The 18,955-nt window shown below is 41.7% G+C and overlaps 3 protein-coding genes across 5 annotated transcripts in view; 1 reads left to right on the plus strand and 2 right to left on the minus strand.

Annotated features, from left to right (window-relative positions):
- LOC119161290 (glyoxalase domain-containing protein 4) overlaps positions 1 to 18,955 on the minus strand; it is a 40,305-nt gene that overhangs the window by 7,213 nt on the left and 14,137 nt on the right. The window lies entirely within an intron of this gene.
- LOC142776246 (uncharacterized) lies at positions 6,280 to 10,307 on the minus strand. Of its 3 annotated transcripts, none has more exons than XM_075879575.1 (4): positions 9,979 to 10,307; positions 9,770 to 9,919; positions 9,437 to 9,505; positions 6,280 to 8,910 (listed from the first exon to the last, which is right to left on the minus strand). In XM_075879575.1, exons 1-4 carry the CDS (start codon positions 10,117 to 10,119, stop codon positions 6,730 to 6,732), a joined length of 2,541 nt encoding a protein of 846 aa, XP_075735690.1. In that variant the 5' UTR covers positions 10,120 to 10,307; the 3' UTR covers positions 6,280 to 6,729. The 3 variants fall into 3 exon arrangements, with proteins under 3 accessions (XP_075735690.1, XP_075735689.1, XP_075735691.1); XM_075879574.1 differs by having other exon boundaries at positions 6,280 to 8,913; XM_075879576.1 differs by lacking the exon at positions 6,280 to 8,910 and having other exon boundaries at positions 9,193 to 9,505.
- LOC142776247 (uncharacterized) lies at positions 10,972 to 17,552 on the plus strand. The gene is made up of 8 exons (XM_075879577.1): positions 10,972 to 11,660; positions 13,187 to 13,299; positions 13,385 to 13,700; positions 14,686 to 14,822; positions 14,979 to 15,117; positions 15,640 to 15,714; positions 15,859 to 15,979; positions 17,395 to 17,552. The coding sequence occupies exons 1-8, from the start codon at positions 11,258 to 11,260 to the stop codon at positions 17,432 to 17,434; spliced, it is 1,344 nt and encodes a 447-aa protein (XP_075735692.1). The 5' UTR covers positions 10,972 to 11,257; the 3' UTR covers positions 17,435 to 17,552.

The following is an 18,955-nucleotide window of genomic DNA, read 5'->3' on the forward strand; positions in this document are numbered from 1 at the left end:
CTAGTCCTTTTCTAAACGTTAAGAAACACTAAGGTTAGGATAATCACAACGGCAAAGTGTGTACTTTGGATATTAACATGTCATAAAGGGACGACTACTACATTAAAAGGTAGTAAAGTGTCAGTAGTACTAATACTGCCTACCAGGGCCTTTGAGTGCAGGGCAACCACAGTACGAATATGTGGGCCTGATTACATATGTAATGTGTGAAAATCAATATAGCAATTTAAAACTAATTTTGTATCGAATAACACTTTCTCACAGGCACAGCTGAAGTGGAATATTTAGTTGGTGTGCTAACGAAAAACACCCTTTTCAGCTTCTGCCTCCCAACAAAGCCATTCACCGGATCTAACACGAGTAATTACTCATCACCTGTGGGCATAAGACTTTGTTCCATAAGATATTCCATAAGCATTATACATACAGTCTTAAAACATGTGGCACAAGATATACAAGTGAGAAGAAAAAAAAAGAAGAGACAGAGAGAATGCCATTCAGACTAATTTCGTTTTTCTGAAGTAGAATATAAAGGCATTGAAGATGTGCACCAACCTAGATCATTCTCTGTGCGTACATGCAGGAAAAAGACAAATTATGAAATGCAGATCCCCACCAGGGCACAAACGACATAGTTAAAACAAGCAATTGAGTTTCTACAATAAAAGAAATAAAAACATGCACAGCAGAGCTTAAATTTGGACACTTCAAGCACCCCATCCCTTCACACCGAAGCCCCCACACCCACCCTTCAGGTGGTCTGCATTGCAGAGATACTATATGTATAGTGGCAAATAGAAATCAGAAAATCTTGATAATGAAATGTAAAACACTAGTCCTTAAGGCAAGCTGTGGGACAGATCGTGAATTACCAAGAGCAGACGAGTGCATTGAATTATCAAAGGCTAAGTGGCTGGCTGGAACTTTAGTTTCAACCTTGATCGTGTGTGCTCATAATATAAGGCATGTCGCTGTCAGCCAAGGCTTACATACCGAAGTTAGGAAGATGAGCTCTGGAGTAATATAAAATTATTACCAAGGGATCCATAAAACACATTTTGAGAAAGGAGAAGCGAGACAGAAAAAAACCGTGCATCTCATAGGAAGCAGTTAACATAGCACAAGAATAAAGACTTCCCCACTAAAGCTAAGCAGCGCATGGCACACACAAGGTAAATAATTTGCAAGTGCCAAAAAACACACAAGGATGGACAAAAAAGGGTACTTAAAGGCATAATGCCAAGAAATTGAGACAGCAATTCGAATGGAGAAAAACAAGAGACATCTTCAAAAAACTATGTAAAGAAGCCCTTTTCCAACCCACACAACACAAAAGCAGGCTATCACACGATGGGGGGGGGGGGGGATATGTTTAAGAAAAAATGAAACAGTCTTGCATAGAGTACAAGTGTAATATACAACAAACAGCTTTAAAAGATTAATTAAACGGGATATACAGCAACTATCAACCAGAAAAAAAAAGAAGCTGGCCAGACTAATTCCCCTTAAACTTGTCAAGGCACTGGGACCACAACCAACAAAATGGCTTAATTATATCAACAAATTAACTGACTGCATAAAAAAAACAATGCAAAAAAGTGCACCAACTATGACCACTTCCTTAAATTACGTCGCAAGACACGATTTCTAATGAAGAAGGCCCTGAAATACCTTGCTATTATTTTACGACTACAGTACATGAGGCAGTAAGAACAAAAGCTGTGGCTATAACTTTGTTCCTGAAAACGACAGCCAAAAGAAAAGATTGACGAGATCGATGTCGTAAATAGTCGAAGCGAAAGAGAAGAAGGATATACAAGATGTACGAAAAAAAGCTAATACCTCAGATATATAAGGAGTTCATGAATGCATTTGCAGAGTTCAGTGCATACAGTACCATCACATGGATGTGGCTTGCCCTGATTTATAGCCCCAATCTTATTTATATATGTAAAATCATGGCATAATTGCGCTTATCTACACCTGCAATACCAACATAAAGGAGCTAGAATGGTTGGTGTATGAACAAGTCAGACAAAGCCGCTGGCACATCACAACAGGGAATGGGAGCATGTGTACCGTTATTGGAAATAAATTCTGCTAGTTATTTTTTTCTTTTTTTTCTCACAGTTTATGAAGAGAGCCTCTGTACAGATTCGTGTTTTTTCGTACGAAAAATCCAGTGAAAGGATTGCAGCTTGATGCACTCATCAGGCAATGGAACAGGTGTATGTTTCACTTTTTCAAAGACCCATCATGGGTCGATGGGACACATACATGCCACTGTTTTCTCATAACTAATGATCACATTTTGGTAAAAATTGCTTCATAGTATTTATAAGTTGATTATCTGGGTATTCCGCAGGTATATTTTTTGTCACGTGAAAAAAAAAATGCATTGACCTGCGAAGGGCTAAAGAAGAATGTAACGTACGGCCTTCTAAATATTTAAAAGGCCGCGTATACACAAGATGATTGGGTGGTCAACTGCCTTGTGGATGAAAACATTCAGACAGGAAAACACGGCTGCTCATACATTTGCTTCCTTGTCTTTACGCCCCACCAGGTACGATGCTATGCGGTATATCGAATGTTAGGAGATCTGCTCTACGTGCGATTTCTTACGCTTCGCATTGAACCTACCGGAAGCGCCTTATTCCGAGTTCCACAAGCGCAGCGAAACGCTGCGCTGTTGAGCATATTAAACGAGCCTTCAGTAACAAACATCCGTGAACACAAACGCGTGAAAGGCTGCGGAGACCAAACCGAAAAAGCCTGTAGGGAAGGAGGATCGTCCCATTCAGTATGTTGCATGTGCAACATTGGAGGTTGAGTGAAAGTTGACTCAAACTGATTACATTTTAGTAATTTACCTGTGCTTTATGGTAGACGGCACTTGATAACTGTAATGAATTACGTTCCTCAAGGAACTCTAATCCCGACAATTTTTTTTTCTACAACGTGTACCAGTCGCGCACGCATCGCAAGCAAGATTGCCCAGTCAAAAAAAGTGAATGGGTCCAACTGGTCATACCAGTTCCCATGAATTGGTCCCAAATGGCATTAATTGGAAGCCAACTGGAATGCTGAACTTCAATAGGAAAGACCAATTGGACCTTATAGTTCCAATTGGCCAGTCCAATTGGTTCACCGCTGACCATTTGATCTCCAATTGGAATGCTTGTTAGTCCAATTGGCTGCCCACATTCCAATTGGAAAACCATTGGAACAGTGCATTCCAATTGGCCTCCCAATTGGCATCCCAAATGGTGTGCTTGTTGGTCCAATTGGTTGTACAACTACAATTTGGGAGAGTGTTGGAACATTGTTCTTTCAATTAAAATTTGTTTCATATACATAAAAGTTGATATTTGTTATTTACATGGCAACTTAATTTGCTATAGGCCAGGGCAGAATTCCAGGCTCAAGTAATTGTCATGATTCTTATATATTGGAGTCAATTGAGCCATGTATACATATTTTGAATTGAAAACTTCATTGTAGTGTGCATTAGGTTATGTTCTTCAGTCATTTATGTTCCTTATAAGCAACTTTTTTTTCTAGAGCTGTGGCGTTTACTATAAGGTACATTTTAACTCAAAACAGTGGGACAGTTATAGCATTAACAGTTAACATGAGTTTGAATATGGTACAATTAAAAATGCAGCTAGTTCTGCTGGTTTGTGACCTATAGCTGTGCTCATAGAAGCAGTACTTTCAGTCTCCTGCTGGGTGATTGCCTGGACAAAAATAGGCCCATTGCTACATGCAAGCCTCATCACTTGTTTTTGTCATTTTTTTTTCTTGGATATTTTGTGTAGACGAAGTAATAGTCACTGATGTGGGTATAAAATTAAAGGTTGAAGTTGGTGCACGAAAGCTGTAGTGCAAACGGAGTGTAAAAATCCAGCACAGCACACATGTTGTGGGAATTAGTCATATGCGAAGCAGTCAGCATGCGTCAGCCAATGCTGGAAATTTCATTTTGAGCCTTCAGCGTTACGAGGTGGATAGACATCTTTGTCCCAATTGATTAGCTCTGTGCATATTGTAGACTTTCCAGGCACATCAAGTACACTGACGCGTGAAAGGTAGCTTATGGCACAACATAACATCAGTGTTCCCATTGGAGCTTGCACTTCAGTTATATTACCATGAAGTGCATGCTATCGAGTGATGATGTGCTTATATACAGACAAGTGCAACCCTTGAATATTGCTCGCACAGTCCTAAGTGCACATATGTAAAGCTTATCACATTGATATAAAACAGGAAAGCCAACTCTGCAACTACTTTGTCCTGACAAGGTATTTTTCATTGTACAAGGTATCTTTCTAAAGTAGTTTGAAGCAGTGACTGAGTGGAGGCTGCCATGCAGAATTCCAGGGTTTGATTCTGGCTTCACCCACGATTTTTATTTTTTGCTGCCATCTGGATATTTCGCGACATGAGCTCATTCACACTGTTGTGTTAAGATTTCCAATGTCTGGGCTGATATAGCCTGTGAATCACTCACAGCTAGTGGTGTGTGAATAGTGAAATTTCATCTTTGATTCTAATGACGCCGAATAGTGGCCAAAATATAGAATACGTAACATTTTATTGAAAATTGAAAGGAAGAACAAATTAATGAAGTCAGCTTGTATCCTCAAGCACATAACGCAGTAAGTGAATGCTGCCGAATGACAACAAATTGTCCTATAATAATACTGTTGTCCTTCATCGTTCCAAGTGCTTCATGCCCAAAAATGGCAGCATTTCTTGCCTAATTATAGGTCTTGATATATCTTAATGGATAGACTATGCAACCTCTTTCTGCACAGTAGTGCTTTTGAAATTAATGAAATCACAGCAGTATAACCTTGGTGCTGTTTGTACAACAGAAGACAACCACGCATTTCCGAGAAAAGCTCGTGGCATTCCACCACAATATGTTTATTAAAATGGGCAAAAATACAACAAGTCCAGGCATAAGAACACTCAAACAAAACACAAAAATAATAATATGCATGAAATATATGTACATATGTAAAAAATAATACACAAATGCACAAAATTTGCACATAGTTGCATCTGAAATTAAATTACAAATTAACAGTGCACATAAAATTTCACAAGGTATAGCAACTTGAATGACATATGCCACTCTGACAAAACTGAGTGCCGAATACCCACTGCACACTGGCCATGACGTGCTTGCATTTAGGCAACTCAGACAATTTTAAGAGGTCAATGGATTTCCGTAAAATTTGCTGGTTAGCAATTTCCTTTACGTGACCTGCAGTTTCTGAGCATGCATGATCTTAGTTTTTCCTACGTTTAATTTAGTTTCAATAAAGTTCAATTGTTAGGCGGCGCTCATACTGTGTCCTCGTCCTGCGAGATGTCGTGTTCGCACCAAGTTTCAATGTACGGTCACTCACACCAGTGTCACTAGAGCTGCAATGCTGCTCATGTGCACAAACCCAGCTTGTAGTGCTATTATTTCACATAATGATGCCACAGAAGCATGGCTTTCATTATATATGTATCAAGAGTACAATGAGCAGCCACTGTACCTGCTTATGCAAACAAATGCACCAGTTGTTTTGCACTATCACTAGCACTCTTCCAAGGAAAATGAGCAAATGGAGAAAGCAGTGCCCCATAATCTCTTAGTGATTACACCTATGGCTTACTCAAAAAGGGCTAAAACACCTAAAATAGCTTGCTTAATTTTGAATGGCCTGGCAAAACAGAAAGAATTTACGATCGAAAACGATACATTCGAGAGTACACAAGAATATGTATACCTAGGACAACTACTCATGGGAGAACCTAACCACAAAAAAGAAATTCACTGAAGAATAAGAATGGGCTGGAGCACATTCGTCAGGCACTCTCAAATAATGTCAGGAAATCTGCCACTATCATTAAAGAGAAAAGTATACAACCATGGCATACTGCCAATTCGGATGTATGGTGATAAACCATGGAGAATAATGAAACAGCTAGAGCGAAAGCTGAGGACCACGCAGCGTGCAATGAAACGTAGAATGGTAGGAATAACAATGAGAGACCGGAGGATGGTAGCATGGCTAAGAGAACAGACAGGAGTTGCAGATGTCCTAGCTGACATCAAGCGAAAAAAATGGACCTGGGCTGGTCTTGTAATGGGCTGGAGCACATTCGTCAGGCACTCTCAAATAATGTCAGGAAATCTGCCACTATCATTAAAGAGAAAAGTGTTCACCAGACAACTGGTGAACAATAAGAGCAACAGAATGGTTACCAAGCGATGGTCAACACAGTTGGGGAAGGCAGGGAGTTAGACAGAGCGACATAATTCGGAGGTTCCCAGGAATAAAATGGAATTAGCTCGCACAGGATATGGTAAACTGGAGATCATTGGGAGAGGCCTTCAACCTGCAGTGGACTAACACAGGCTGAGAATGATGATGATGCCCCGCCGCGGTGGTCTAGTGACTAAGGTACTCAGCTGCTGACCCGCAGGTCGCGGGATCAAATCCCGGCTGCGGCGGCTGCATTTTCGATGGAGGCGAAAATGCTGTAGGCCCGTGTGCTCAGATTTGGGTGCACGTTCAAGAACCCCAGGTGGTCGAAATTTCCGGAGCCCTCCACTACGGCGTCTCATAATCATATGGTGGTTTTGGGACGTTGAACCCCAAATATCAATCAATGATGATGATGATGATGATGAATTAGGGAACATAGAATTGTCGAAGAAGACTACAGAGAAAGAGTGCTGGGAGGTGCACATACATATGAAACATTTTCCACATTGATTAATACACTAACACTTCTTATTTCTAGAGGCTGAATAATTACTGTAGGAGACTGTTTGAATAACACTTTGTGCACATGGTTAACGGTCACCAAGTCATACTTTACTGGTCGGCACCGAAGTTTCCAGACACATATGCATGTGTTATCACCACTTGAAATGATCTTTTCAATAATGGCAAATGATCCATCCAAGAGTTGAACAACTGAAGTATTAGTCTTTTTCTTTGACGCGTACAAGCAGTCTGTCAGGATTGAACCGTTTACCATCATTCTTCTGTACTTTACAGAGGGTGGCAGAATTTCTTGCTCAGGTGATGAACAGGCTGGTGGAATACAAGAACCACTTCCAAAAAAACGGGTGCCATCACTGCTGCTTTTGCTTTTGTGAGTGACCTTGGCATCAAAAGAATTGCAATACAGCACCACGCTAGGGCTGGCAGTCAGATCCTGCAGCTCCATTACAGTGTTTTCAATCTGCAGAACTCTACACAGCTGGTGTGGAATTCCATTTGCAGCTTTGATGGCCTCTTTGAGGCTCCCATTTCCCGATTCAAATGGAAATGCGGAATGTGCCCACAGGGGTCCCCAGTCGTGGATACTCTTGACAATATGTGTCAGCTGGTGCATGTTATATGTCATGAAAGCTTTTCCAAAAAGCATTTCTGAGCGCACATGAAACTCTAACAAGAGTTTCTCTGCTCTGTTAACTTCAGCAGTTTCGATACTGCGCTGCAGCATAATATGTAAAGCTTCCACCAAGCATGCCCAATGCTCAAGGTATCTTCTCTCCAGAATACCATGGAGCACTGGGATGCTGTAATATAGTATCCAATTCTCCAGCTCTTTAGCTTTCCACCATCTCCGCTCTTTTGTTGCTCGCGGCAATCTTTTCACGTCTCTCGGTGGCCTGATAGCCAAAAGCCTCTCATCGACCATGTTTTGCTTGCGACTGAGGGAGTAGGCATAACCTGATGACTCAAACCACAAGTCTAAAAACTGCCGTGCTACACCGAGTAAAATACAGTGCATGTAGTCAGGGACAAAGCCTGATACGATATTAAAATAGGGCAGGCCGATCAACGGAGATGCTGTTTTAACACCATTAACAGTCACACCTTCCCTAACTGCAGTCATCATATCTTCGACCATCTGGCTTTCAGTGCGCTCAGTGGGGTTCAATGGTTGAACAGGGTACTTAGTAGAACCACCAGCTCGTTCACCTTTCTGCAGACACCAGTTACATCCGAAATAACCATTAAATTGTGTGACACCTTGCATAGGTGCCCTGGCAACAGAGTCAACTGCACAACAAATGCAATAAGCTTTGTATGTCTGCAGTTGACCCTTCCGCTCCAACACAAAGCCATTTTCACTGAGGTGGCTCATTTCCTTTACAAATGTGTTCTGAAAAAGCTCCATATTTGGTTTCTCCTTCCAAAACCACAATGCCGCAAGGACGAGTTTTGACATTCTCTGTTCAGCTGGGATCTCATTAACAATTAACTGAATAGGCCAAATGGACGTGCCACTTGATTTGAACAGCGGTGTGCCATCGGCATTTAGGGTGAAGGTGATTCTGGGCCCACACTGCTGTGTTGAAGCTGCGAATTTGTGGTACATTTCACCATCACATAGATCACCCAGTGAGCCATCATGGTGAAGTGGCTTTGTTAGGTCAAGGAGTGCACAGTCTTTCAACAATCTTTGCAACTGTGATTCCACATCAAGAGTCACAAAAAAAGGCATATCAGATAGACTGGAAACACTCGTTCTGTGCCCACACTGTATGCACTGAAAAGAGGCATTTGTTTCAGCATTTTCTATATGTGTGAAGCATTTGGGGCAAAAACAATAATATGTCATGGTTGTGCCAGTTTTGCTCAAAAGTTTGGAGAGCTGGTACCGTGAATCAGGCAATATTGGATGTTCGAAAATTCTGTTAATAAGGTCCAACATGCTGGTCAGCCCAGTGAATGACAAATTATTTTTCACAGCGTGCTTCAGCACCATGAGGAGAATGTCACCTCTGGACAAAACCACTCTTTCAGTGATAACATCAGTAAATAACTCTCCAAACTGCGACTTGCCACCATGACTCGGCCCCGTGGGACTGTTAGGCATTTGCTGCTGAAAGGAGAAAAGAAATAATTGTTCAAAATGGCAGCACTCGACTGAGACTTCACAATTAATTATCCAAGTCAGCTAGAAATCGATCCCTCTTTTCTCGACAAATGATGCCATATATCCCAATTTCTGTGCCACATACCCACGTCCATGACGGTTGGCTGATTTGCTGCATATAGTTACCGTGGCCGCCGCGGGATGCCGCCATGTACCCCCCTCCCTCCGTGCACTTGTGATTACACTGACAGTAAGCCACGCATTTGAAGAAAAACAAGAAGGTGCTCAAGGTCATGATGCACAATGATAAAGGGGCACATGTTCTTGCCCCCTTGTCATCCCCCTCCCTGCACTGCTTTCACAAACATAGCGCTGTGTGTGTGTGAGCCTTCATTGTGTCTTCGTTTTCAGTGAGCTCTTACCGTTCATAAATTCTGCATTTCCAATGCCTAAACAAGCTAAGTGATCCCCCAGCAGTTAATGACATCAGCCATGTTTGTGTAATTTTTGCAACTTCCGATGGACCTACCATGTCATCTTCTGAAGGCAGCTCTCCAGGATCATGTTGCTCTGAACCATCCTCATCAGACATGGACAGCTGCAAAACAAATAGAGCAGAGAAAACACAAAAACGATGAAACCAAGAGAAAAGGGAACTCGTCAGAGATCGGCACCACCTCGACGTGTGACAAAGCCATGTTCGATTTTTAGTGCAAAATCTGCAATGACACCACATATGGAGACACAACAGGCACAAGTGCTGTCATGCCTCTGCGATGTCACCGCATATTACTAAATACTCCGAACAACCACTTCTGTTATACAAAAAAATACCCACATAAATATAGATATGTGTGCATACCTCTTCATCATTTAGCAATGTGTCATGGGAAACCATCGGGTTGGCATGCTGTGGCCTATCATTGGTTGCTTGCAGTTCTGGAGTAGTGGGACTGACCGGAGCAGATGTCACCCTGGAGGCTGCTGTGCTACAAGCATCGCTTGAAGTTTCCTGCAAGAAAACAGCTTATTAATAAAAATGCACTTAACGTCTCGAACATACTACCTCACCTGTTCATCCTCACTACTCAACGTATCAGTTCGAAGTATGCCATTTATATCTGTCGAGACTGAAGCTTGTCCTGCTGCTTCATCATCAGACGAGGATGTGTCCATAGGCACCTCCTGAATGCGAAGAAGTATCTTAGACATATGTGCACGCCTTAAGTCGAAGCTTTACTGTGTAAGCTCCTATCTAATGTATCGTAATAGAGAAAGGTTTTTGTTTGTTTTTGAGAATGACAGCATCAGTTCTCATTGGGTTTGTTGCATTTAAACCCAATGCTAATAATAATATTGGGTTTACTTAGACAAAAACTTAACTCAATGACTGACTCAGCAATGACAAGTGACATCACAATTTTGCTAATAACAAACCCAAGGCACGCAAAATCGATTAATTACGCATTAATGTAAAATATAACTAACCTGTAGGCAAGATATTCGCAAAACTCCTGCGAACATTGTTACCATTTTACGTAAGCCGTGAATTCAGACAGAAAAGTCCGCTTTAAATGTTCTAACAGATGCAATGTACTGAACTGCTACAACTGCTTTCAATGCCCTATTAGAGATTTGTTAAAAAAAATTTTAAGTCAATGTTAAAATCGGTTACAATGACCCGCTCAAATAGCGGCTGCCATTCACAGCCGCTTTATTTGTACTCAAATGTCGCAGCAATACCAGTTTGCTCACTACCAGTTGTTCACTAAACAGTAATTTACAGCGTGGTTCGGTACCGCCAAGCGAGCGATATCTGCCGTCAATATTTACGTTCACCCTCGGCAACTACATGTGCGGACAAACGCAGGTTGTTCGCCCACACAAACTGTTGTTAATACGCTAGGCGTGTTATGCGAACCAAGACATGCAGTCTCGTGTGAGTCTTGAACACCAGCGCCAATTGAAGGCGTTAGAACAAAAACAAAGGTAAACTTGCACGCTGTTGGCAACCCCTCTCAGTACTTCTCGGTAGCACAAAGTCCGATCCATGGTTGATATATCGTTTATATGGGCCTCTCTTCTTTCTCTTTGGAAGTTGATACATTATGACCGCATTAGACGATTTGTTGGTGCACGTGTGGATGCTCCTCAGATTGTTGTTGAGCGCACAACCGAACACCACTTCAGCACAACGGCAACCATGGCACATCCTGACTGGTCAGCGTCACAAAAGATGTCCAGTTTCGTATTTCAATATTTCATTTATTACTGTAATATCTGTACATCTGGTAAACCAATATATACTCATAAAACCTAAATAAAATGGACATATTAATATTGAAGTCATATGCGTCTATGTAGCACGATGTGTTTACGTGGAAACCTGTATCTGCCAGTCGGCTTGAAGTACGAGCTCGCGGCTCGCGCGTACGTTTACATTCAGCACGTGCAACGGCAGTCTGACCGCTGGCCGCAGATTTGCGTGCGATCCTGCGAAGTGATCATTCGGCTGCGTATCCTCTTTGTGTTTTTTTCGTGCACTAACGGCACAGTGTACTGCAGAATGATCACGCACGCTAAAGTACGTTACGAAGACGATCGGAAACTTGCGATTGTGGATGTTGGCGACATCGAAAACTTCAAACCAGAGCACGCGAAGGACTTCAAGTCCAAGTTCTTCTATTCTGTAAAGTGGACCGATCCGGACGGGACCTCTGATTACTACCGGGCTCGGATCCTAGCTTTGGGAGGTAAGCTCTTCGTTTGCGACCCTGGCACACATTTATTTTGCCTTGTCAAGTTCAACATTAAGTGCATTTTTGTGTTCCGCGGTGCGCATATGCCTATCGTTGATGCTATCCGGTGCGTGCGGTCGGTCGGCAGGTATAATTTGATTAATGAAACATAATTTTGTCTTGAAATGAGCGTAGTTCAAATATAGTCTTGCAACTTCCGTTATTTATAAATAGGCCTAATGAAGCTAGTGTATAAAAATTACTATATATACTCAACTGTCTTTTGCGCTCTTGCAAATGCAATTAATATGCCTAAAACTTGTTGCTAAGTGAGATGGATATCTAAGGGATCGCCTTTCTTTCTATTCTTCATGCGGTACAGCACAACTCGATAATATTCCTTAAAATGTATGCACTGATCCAGATCATAGACCCCTCTCCTCCAACTTTTGACGCTATTGTCTGCGAAGCTTCCAGCGTACGGCACGTGGCAAACTTGTTGAGTCCTTCCCAGCTGCCTTTATGTTTTCAGAATACAGTAAAAGCTCGTTAATTCGAACTCGAATGGGACTATAAAATTGTTCGTATTAAGTGGAGTTGAAAAATTGCGCAGGCGCTAGAATGAAGACATTGTTCCACACTGTGTGGAGAACCCAGAGAAGCCACCTCTGGACTCGTTCCCGCAAACTAGGTGATACTACATGTTTGTGGCAGGTAATTTCATAAATTAAATTCAGGCTGTGACAGCAAGAGAATTTATTGATCAGTCAGTGATACACCAGAAACAAGCATAGACTACAAAGAACAGACTACAAAGAACACAGGACAGAGTTTAACAGAACGAGTGCAACCGTCAAGTGGTCTTATTTTCATGCGTAGTGAATAATAAGGCTAGTTGATGCTTGCGCTCAGTCTGTAAAACTGCGTTCTTTGTAGTAGTCTTCATAGCGGCGCCCTTCCATAAGTGCATTCAACTATTATGTAGGTCAAATAAAATAATTATTTTTGATCATCTGTGTTCATGCAATAATCATTAATTCATTATCTTCACCATAGCAGTCAGATCCCCCCTCCCCGAAATAAAAAAAAAAAAGGAACCAGGATTTGCGTGTATATATATATGTATATATTGCGTATTTGACCTCTCCTTACACAAATGCATATACGCAAACATCTAGAGCTCAGTTATACAGTATATACAGTAGTCTTATGCAAAGACAGTTAATGAGCACATGTTTTATGGTTGTGATACTACGCACATATATATTCTCCCTGCTTCTGTTTAAGGCTTACATGCATATAGAGCATGAACTTTTTTAATATTGAAACAAAGACTACCGGAAATTTCAAGGATCCTTTCATATAAGTAGAAGGCTTATTTAAGTGTACACTTAGCATAATATTCCTTCCCACTTAATCTGTTGTCACTCTTCTGTGTTTTTCTTTATACTTGCAGTGCAGCCTAGTCGCACATCCATGGCTTATAATGAAATTATTTCCTCGTAACATTTTTCAATGTGTACGACCTCAATATTTTCCAGAATCTGAAGACGACTTGGAGGGGGAGGGAGGAAGCCGGCAGAGGCCTAGGTTTGAAAAAATGGCTTATTCACCTGACGGCGGAAGTGAGGATGAAGATGATGTCCAGCCAGAGGTACTTGTTTATGCAGTGCCATATCATTCTTTATGCATTGCACAACTTAAACAGCCTCATAAGACATTTTTTTGTTTGTGTACAGCGTCCCGTGAAAAAGCCCTCTGGCCCAAAACAGGAGCTCTTGGACATGCTGAAGAGAAAAAAGGATGACATCTGCCGAAAGGAGGAAACAGCTACAAAGAAACAAAAAAAGAGGGAGACCTATGACGATAGGGGCAGCCTAGTCAGTGAGCTCAAGAACAAGCTACAGAGGCTTGAACAACTGATGGATAGAAAGAGCAAAAAAATAGAGCAGCTCCAAAACAAGAATAACACATTAGAAAAGGAGGCCATGGAGCTGAGGCGGCTTAATGTGAGGCTGCAGGAAAAAATTCTGACAGCCTTAGATGAAGGCAAAGGTATGGAATTCGGCTTTTCGTAGTTTTGTGGCTTCTGTGGCTGCTATGTACGTAGACTTATTTGTAATTTGTATGCCAGTAGCATGGTCACACATTTTTTTTTTTTTTTTTCAGGTTTGGGGGGGAGGGGGCACTCAGCTATGCTTTATGTATGTTTATGCATGCATTTGTATGCGCGTTTATACACATGCCAAACTGAAATTTCAGGGGGGGGGAATTATGGGCTTCCTTAAATTTAAAGCTATTCCTTACAATTTCAAACCACAAAATCGAACGAAGTGATGTTTGTGCATACTACCATGTTTACACATTCTTACGATAAGGAGCGAGTTTGCTTATTTAAGAAAATTACAAAAAAATATAGGGTATTGCAGTTATAACATGAGCTCGCCATCCTATGTTGGAGAGCTTCTCTTCTGACCAGTGGTGACGACCTTGCATAGGACCACAAAAGGCTTTTCAAGTCAGCGGAGCATGAAAGAATTTGTCGCACTTCTTCATCACCCAACAACTATATGCTCATTTACGCCTTGATGCCACTGCCTATGATTTTCGAATATCTTTGGACAGTTTATTGTTTTATTGTTAAGCAAATCCTTTTGCATTTTCTTCATGTTTTACCAGGCAGTGGTTGCATGTGCAAAACATTGCATAGATCCAACACGTCCATTGTCACTTAGAATGCTCTTTGAAGGTGCTTTGAAACAAAATAATAAAATTGCTGTTTTATGTGTAGCCTGGTTTCACATCTAATATGAGGTGCATTCTCAAATTGTTAGTTACAAAAAAAAAAAAAAAAGAAAAAAACTCAAGTTAATACAATACTTGCATTTGGTACAATTTCTTTGATGTAGCTATATTTTGGGTGAGAGCCTTGATATTGAAACTCATATGTTTTGAATGTTGATTGCTGACAATGCTGTCTTCTTAAAGTGACTTGAGTTCTGCTGTTTGTAGTGAGCCTCGCTTCATGTTGATGGTGCAGGCAACAGTAGAGCTGCGTGCTCAATTAAGAGCAAACCGGAGCACTCAAGGATGGAGCTCATAGATATTGACATGGATGTGATTCCAAGGGAGACAACACCGCCACCAGATGATTGCCCAAGAAAAGAGAATGCCACGGTAATGTGCATATCTAAAGGGCAGCTTCAGGAATTTTTAGTTTTGCATACAGTTGTCGTTGTAGGTGAAATTTTTTTTGTGCTTGCTTAACTGTAAATGCTGCTTTTTCAGATGGTTGTTATGATTTTTTTTTTGCAATACATTCCTCTGATGCAGGTGGACATTGGCAGTGGCCTTCGAATAAATTCTTGTGCGTGGAGTCACATCCAGGGCCATCAAAAGGATTCTCTTTTTGTGAAAGACCTGCTTCTTGGAATTTGGCCAAAGGAGCAGCTGAAAAACCGCTCTTTGCAAGGTATGTTGCTGTTCTATAGATTTTTTTTTTTATAACGACAAAGCTCTTTAGGCTAGCCTTATTCTGTTCAAGGCAAAGAAATTCCTAGGTGGGTATGTGCCACAGGAATTGGCCAATCCCCAATGCAAGTTCAGCAGGTGCAAGTGTTAAATGAAAACTGCTTGACGGAGTGGAGCATGTCAAACATGGGAGAGGAAGAAAGAGAACTAAGAGGAGTAAAGGCATAAAATGATCGAAAGACTAGACTCGGAGAAAGAGATAGAAAAGCAGAGAGCAAGACAAAGAGAAACAGGAAGAGAGTGAGAGACATAGATAGAGGAAGTAATCAGTAGAGAGAGAAAGGAAGGGAAGAAAGAGCAAGAAAGAAACCGAGAAATTAAAAGGAGCAACAAGGAAGGCTGCCCCGCTCCGCTGTTTCTTCAGGCTTGGCACCACTAATGCGAAGCTGCCATAATTTTTTTTAGCGCTGTGAACTAGAAGTAGCAGTATTATAGTTAACCACTGTTCATTTGTGTCTTGCAGGAAAGCGGTGTCCACGATTTCCGGATCGGCCTGCAAAAACTCCACTGACGCCTTGGAAAGTGGAAGTGATGCGGGGTAAGTGTCCATGCTTTTTAAGATATTTTGGTGTAGACTGTCTTTGTTCATTCTGCCTCAGACCATATTCTTATAGACTCCATTTTTGTTTAAGAACTGTTTCTTCTTGCCAGTTAGTGATGCCCTGTGAACCTTTTGTTTTAGATTGTTACAGACGGCGACTGCAGCGCCAAGGTATTCCTGAAAACCTTGTGCCTGCTGCACTCAAGCAGCTAAACCATTTTGTGGTGGAGAAGCTGGCAGACCTTGAGAGGATGGCAAAACGGTGAGATGCAGTTGTAAATGTGTTTTGATGAATTTCAGGAAGGTTCTTGTATGTAGTTTTAAATGACATGCAGCCTTGTAAAAAAAAGTGTTCAAAGCATCATACTGATTAAATGCCATGCCAGTGCATTTACTCACACCTGTGAAGTATGTGTGAGATCATGTGGTAAAAACTAGTCTTGAGCTCCTAGCACATCAAGTTAGCACTTTACTCACATCTGAGCAGGCCCAAATTCTAGGCTGACCCCCTAAGGTTTGAAGCCAGAAAAAAGAAAAGAAAATGTTACCTCAAATGTAGACCCAGCAGGAAAACGTTTACAGTATGCAAAAAACTCAAAACACATACAGTAGAACCCAGATATATATATAGAGCCATAAAGGAGATTGCAAAATAGTTTGATATGGCAGCAAAGCAGACAACTCGTCCAGCTTTCTCCTGTGTGTGTTTGTGTGTACAATGATTCTCTGCTGAACAGTGCTGTTCTCTTGAAACCCGGCGCCTGCTACAATGTGTAGCCTGCTATGTATGGTCACAATATTACTGCACTGGGACCCCTTTCCGTGCTTGTTTACTATGTCAGTGTCTGTGCAGTAACATTTTCTTGTGCGTAAGCGTTCACTTCTGACAATAAGCGGGTGTTGCGTGCATCATTTTGGGCCAATGTGGCGGCTATGCTTTTTTGTGCAGTTAAGGCGGTTTTAGCTATTCCACCATGGCACCAACGCATTTGGGTTGTTGCATATTAGCAGTATGCAGTAAGTTTAAATGGCGCTGTGCCTTACATGCTGCTAAACAGGTAGTCGAAAATGCCTAGTGCAATAGGGCTGTCGGCAATCCGTTGCACTCTCATGTTTGTCAGTGGCTGCTATCACATTTGCAGCCATCGCCACATGTGCTTAAGTCTTAATCGATGGCCAGCCGGTGCGTCCAAATGAAAATGTGAAATATTTTGCACAGTACAGCATGCTACTGGCCACACCTAGAGTTGCGGGGTGCACCTTGAATCAACAAGCTTATGAGCCTTGATGGCATGATCAATCCATGGTTATTATGCTGGTGGAAACAATTACTGCTATCACTCAACTGTAACAATTTTTTAAGTACTCAAATATAAACCAACCCGACAGTATTTGAGTTTGAGAAAGACTATTGGCCTAGATTTGCGTAAATATGATACACACTCTGCCTACAGCAATAAGCAATGTCATTACCTATCCCTAATATTCTGACAGGTCCATTTCTAAGGATAGTTCTGCAGCAGGCTACCATTGAAAATGTTGCAAAGGGCCAGCTCTCATGCCTTGAAGTCGTAGTGTGGTTCAAGCACCACAATGTCGTTGCATCATGTGTATATGTAACATTAGCGATGTGAACTTGTAACTTTCATGCACTTGTGTATTTTTCAACACTTTCAGGGAGAAGGACAACCTTAAGCCACAGGAAAGCTGTGAATAAGGCCAGCAAATTCCAAGGTCAAGAGTAAGCCGTGCCTGCAAATTTGGTCTAGTCATTTTCCAGTCAACTTTTGCAATACTTGTACAAGTAATAAATTATTGTAAATCAAGTACCTTCATTTTATGGTTTTTATTTTATGCATGTGCAATACACATCACTCACGACCAAGCATACCGGATCATTTTGGTCAGGATGAACATTTTTGCTTTAACAATTTGGTGTGCTCTTTGCCCATGTATTTCAGCCAAACACCAATTTGTAATGGAAGAATGTTAGGTTCAAGCTAGACCAAGCTAGAAGTTCACTTCAAATGGTTGACCAGTTGCACACCAGCCAGCTCTAACTGGATGACCATGTACATTCAACTGGCTGACCAATGGCGCACCAATCAGCTTCAATTGGATGACCTGTTGGCACCAGTTGGCTTGAACTGGATCACCACATGTTTTCAACTGGTTAACCATTTGGGCACCAGTCAGCTTCTATTGGATGACCTGTTGGGTGCCAGTTCACTCTAACTGGGGGACCATACGTTTTCAACTGGTTAACCAGTTGGACACCAATTCACGTGAGCTGGTTAACCGGTTGGCTTTAACTGGATCATTATGTGTTTGACTGGCTGACCAATGGCGCACCAATCAGCTTCAATTGGATGACCTGTTGGCACCAGTTGGCATGAACTGGATCACCACATGTTTTCAACTGGTTAACCATTTGAACACCAATTGTCATTGACTGGTTGACCAATTGCACTCCAGTATCTTTAATTGGATGACCATATGTGTTCAACTGGCTAAACAGTTGAGCACCAGTTGGCTTTAACTGGATCACCATACGTGTTCAACTGGTTAACCAATTGGGCGCCAATCAGCTTCTATTGGATAACCAGTTGGCTTTAACTGGATAACCATTTGGACGCCAATTTACATTGACTGGTTGAATAGGTGGACACCAGTTATCTAGAATTGGTTGACCAATTGGACACCAGTTAGCTTTAACTGGTTGCAGTGAAAAGAAAGCTGGGCACCAATTAAGATTCGGTTACGTCCAGTTAAATATAATTGGAAAACCAATTGGCCACCGGCACTGTCCAAATGGTTCACCAATTGGACGTAAACTGGTCTACCAATTGGATATAATTGGTACGCTCCCAACTGGTGGCGAAATTCCAATTGGTCGAGAACCAATTCGTAGCAATTGGTATTTGTCCAATTGGACCCATTGATTTTTTTTGACTGGGTTAGCATGAAAGGGTAAGATATATGGTTCTGCGAATATGAAGCGCTGGTCAAGACATGAGTAATATCACAATCCCGTCGCGTGCGTCGTGAAACACTTCCCACCAGACTACAGTGTGGCACATATCGGCACATACCAACCGGCGGGTATGTGCCGCTCGTATGTGGGTTCGTGCCACAGGTGATAGACAAGTATATACCCAGAAACGACGAGAACACACATCGGCGATATTAAAGTGCGAGCGTTAAGAAATACCTGACTTCGGTAGCGTCAACCCGACGA

The sequence above is a fragment of the Rhipicephalus microplus genome, chromosome X (genome assembly GCF_043290135.1).
Source record: "Rhipicephalus microplus isolate Deutch F79 chromosome X, USDA_Rmic, whole genome shotgun sequence".
Taxonomy (NCBI): domain Eukaryota; kingdom Metazoa; phylum Arthropoda; class Arachnida; order Ixodida; family Ixodidae; genus Rhipicephalus; species Rhipicephalus microplus.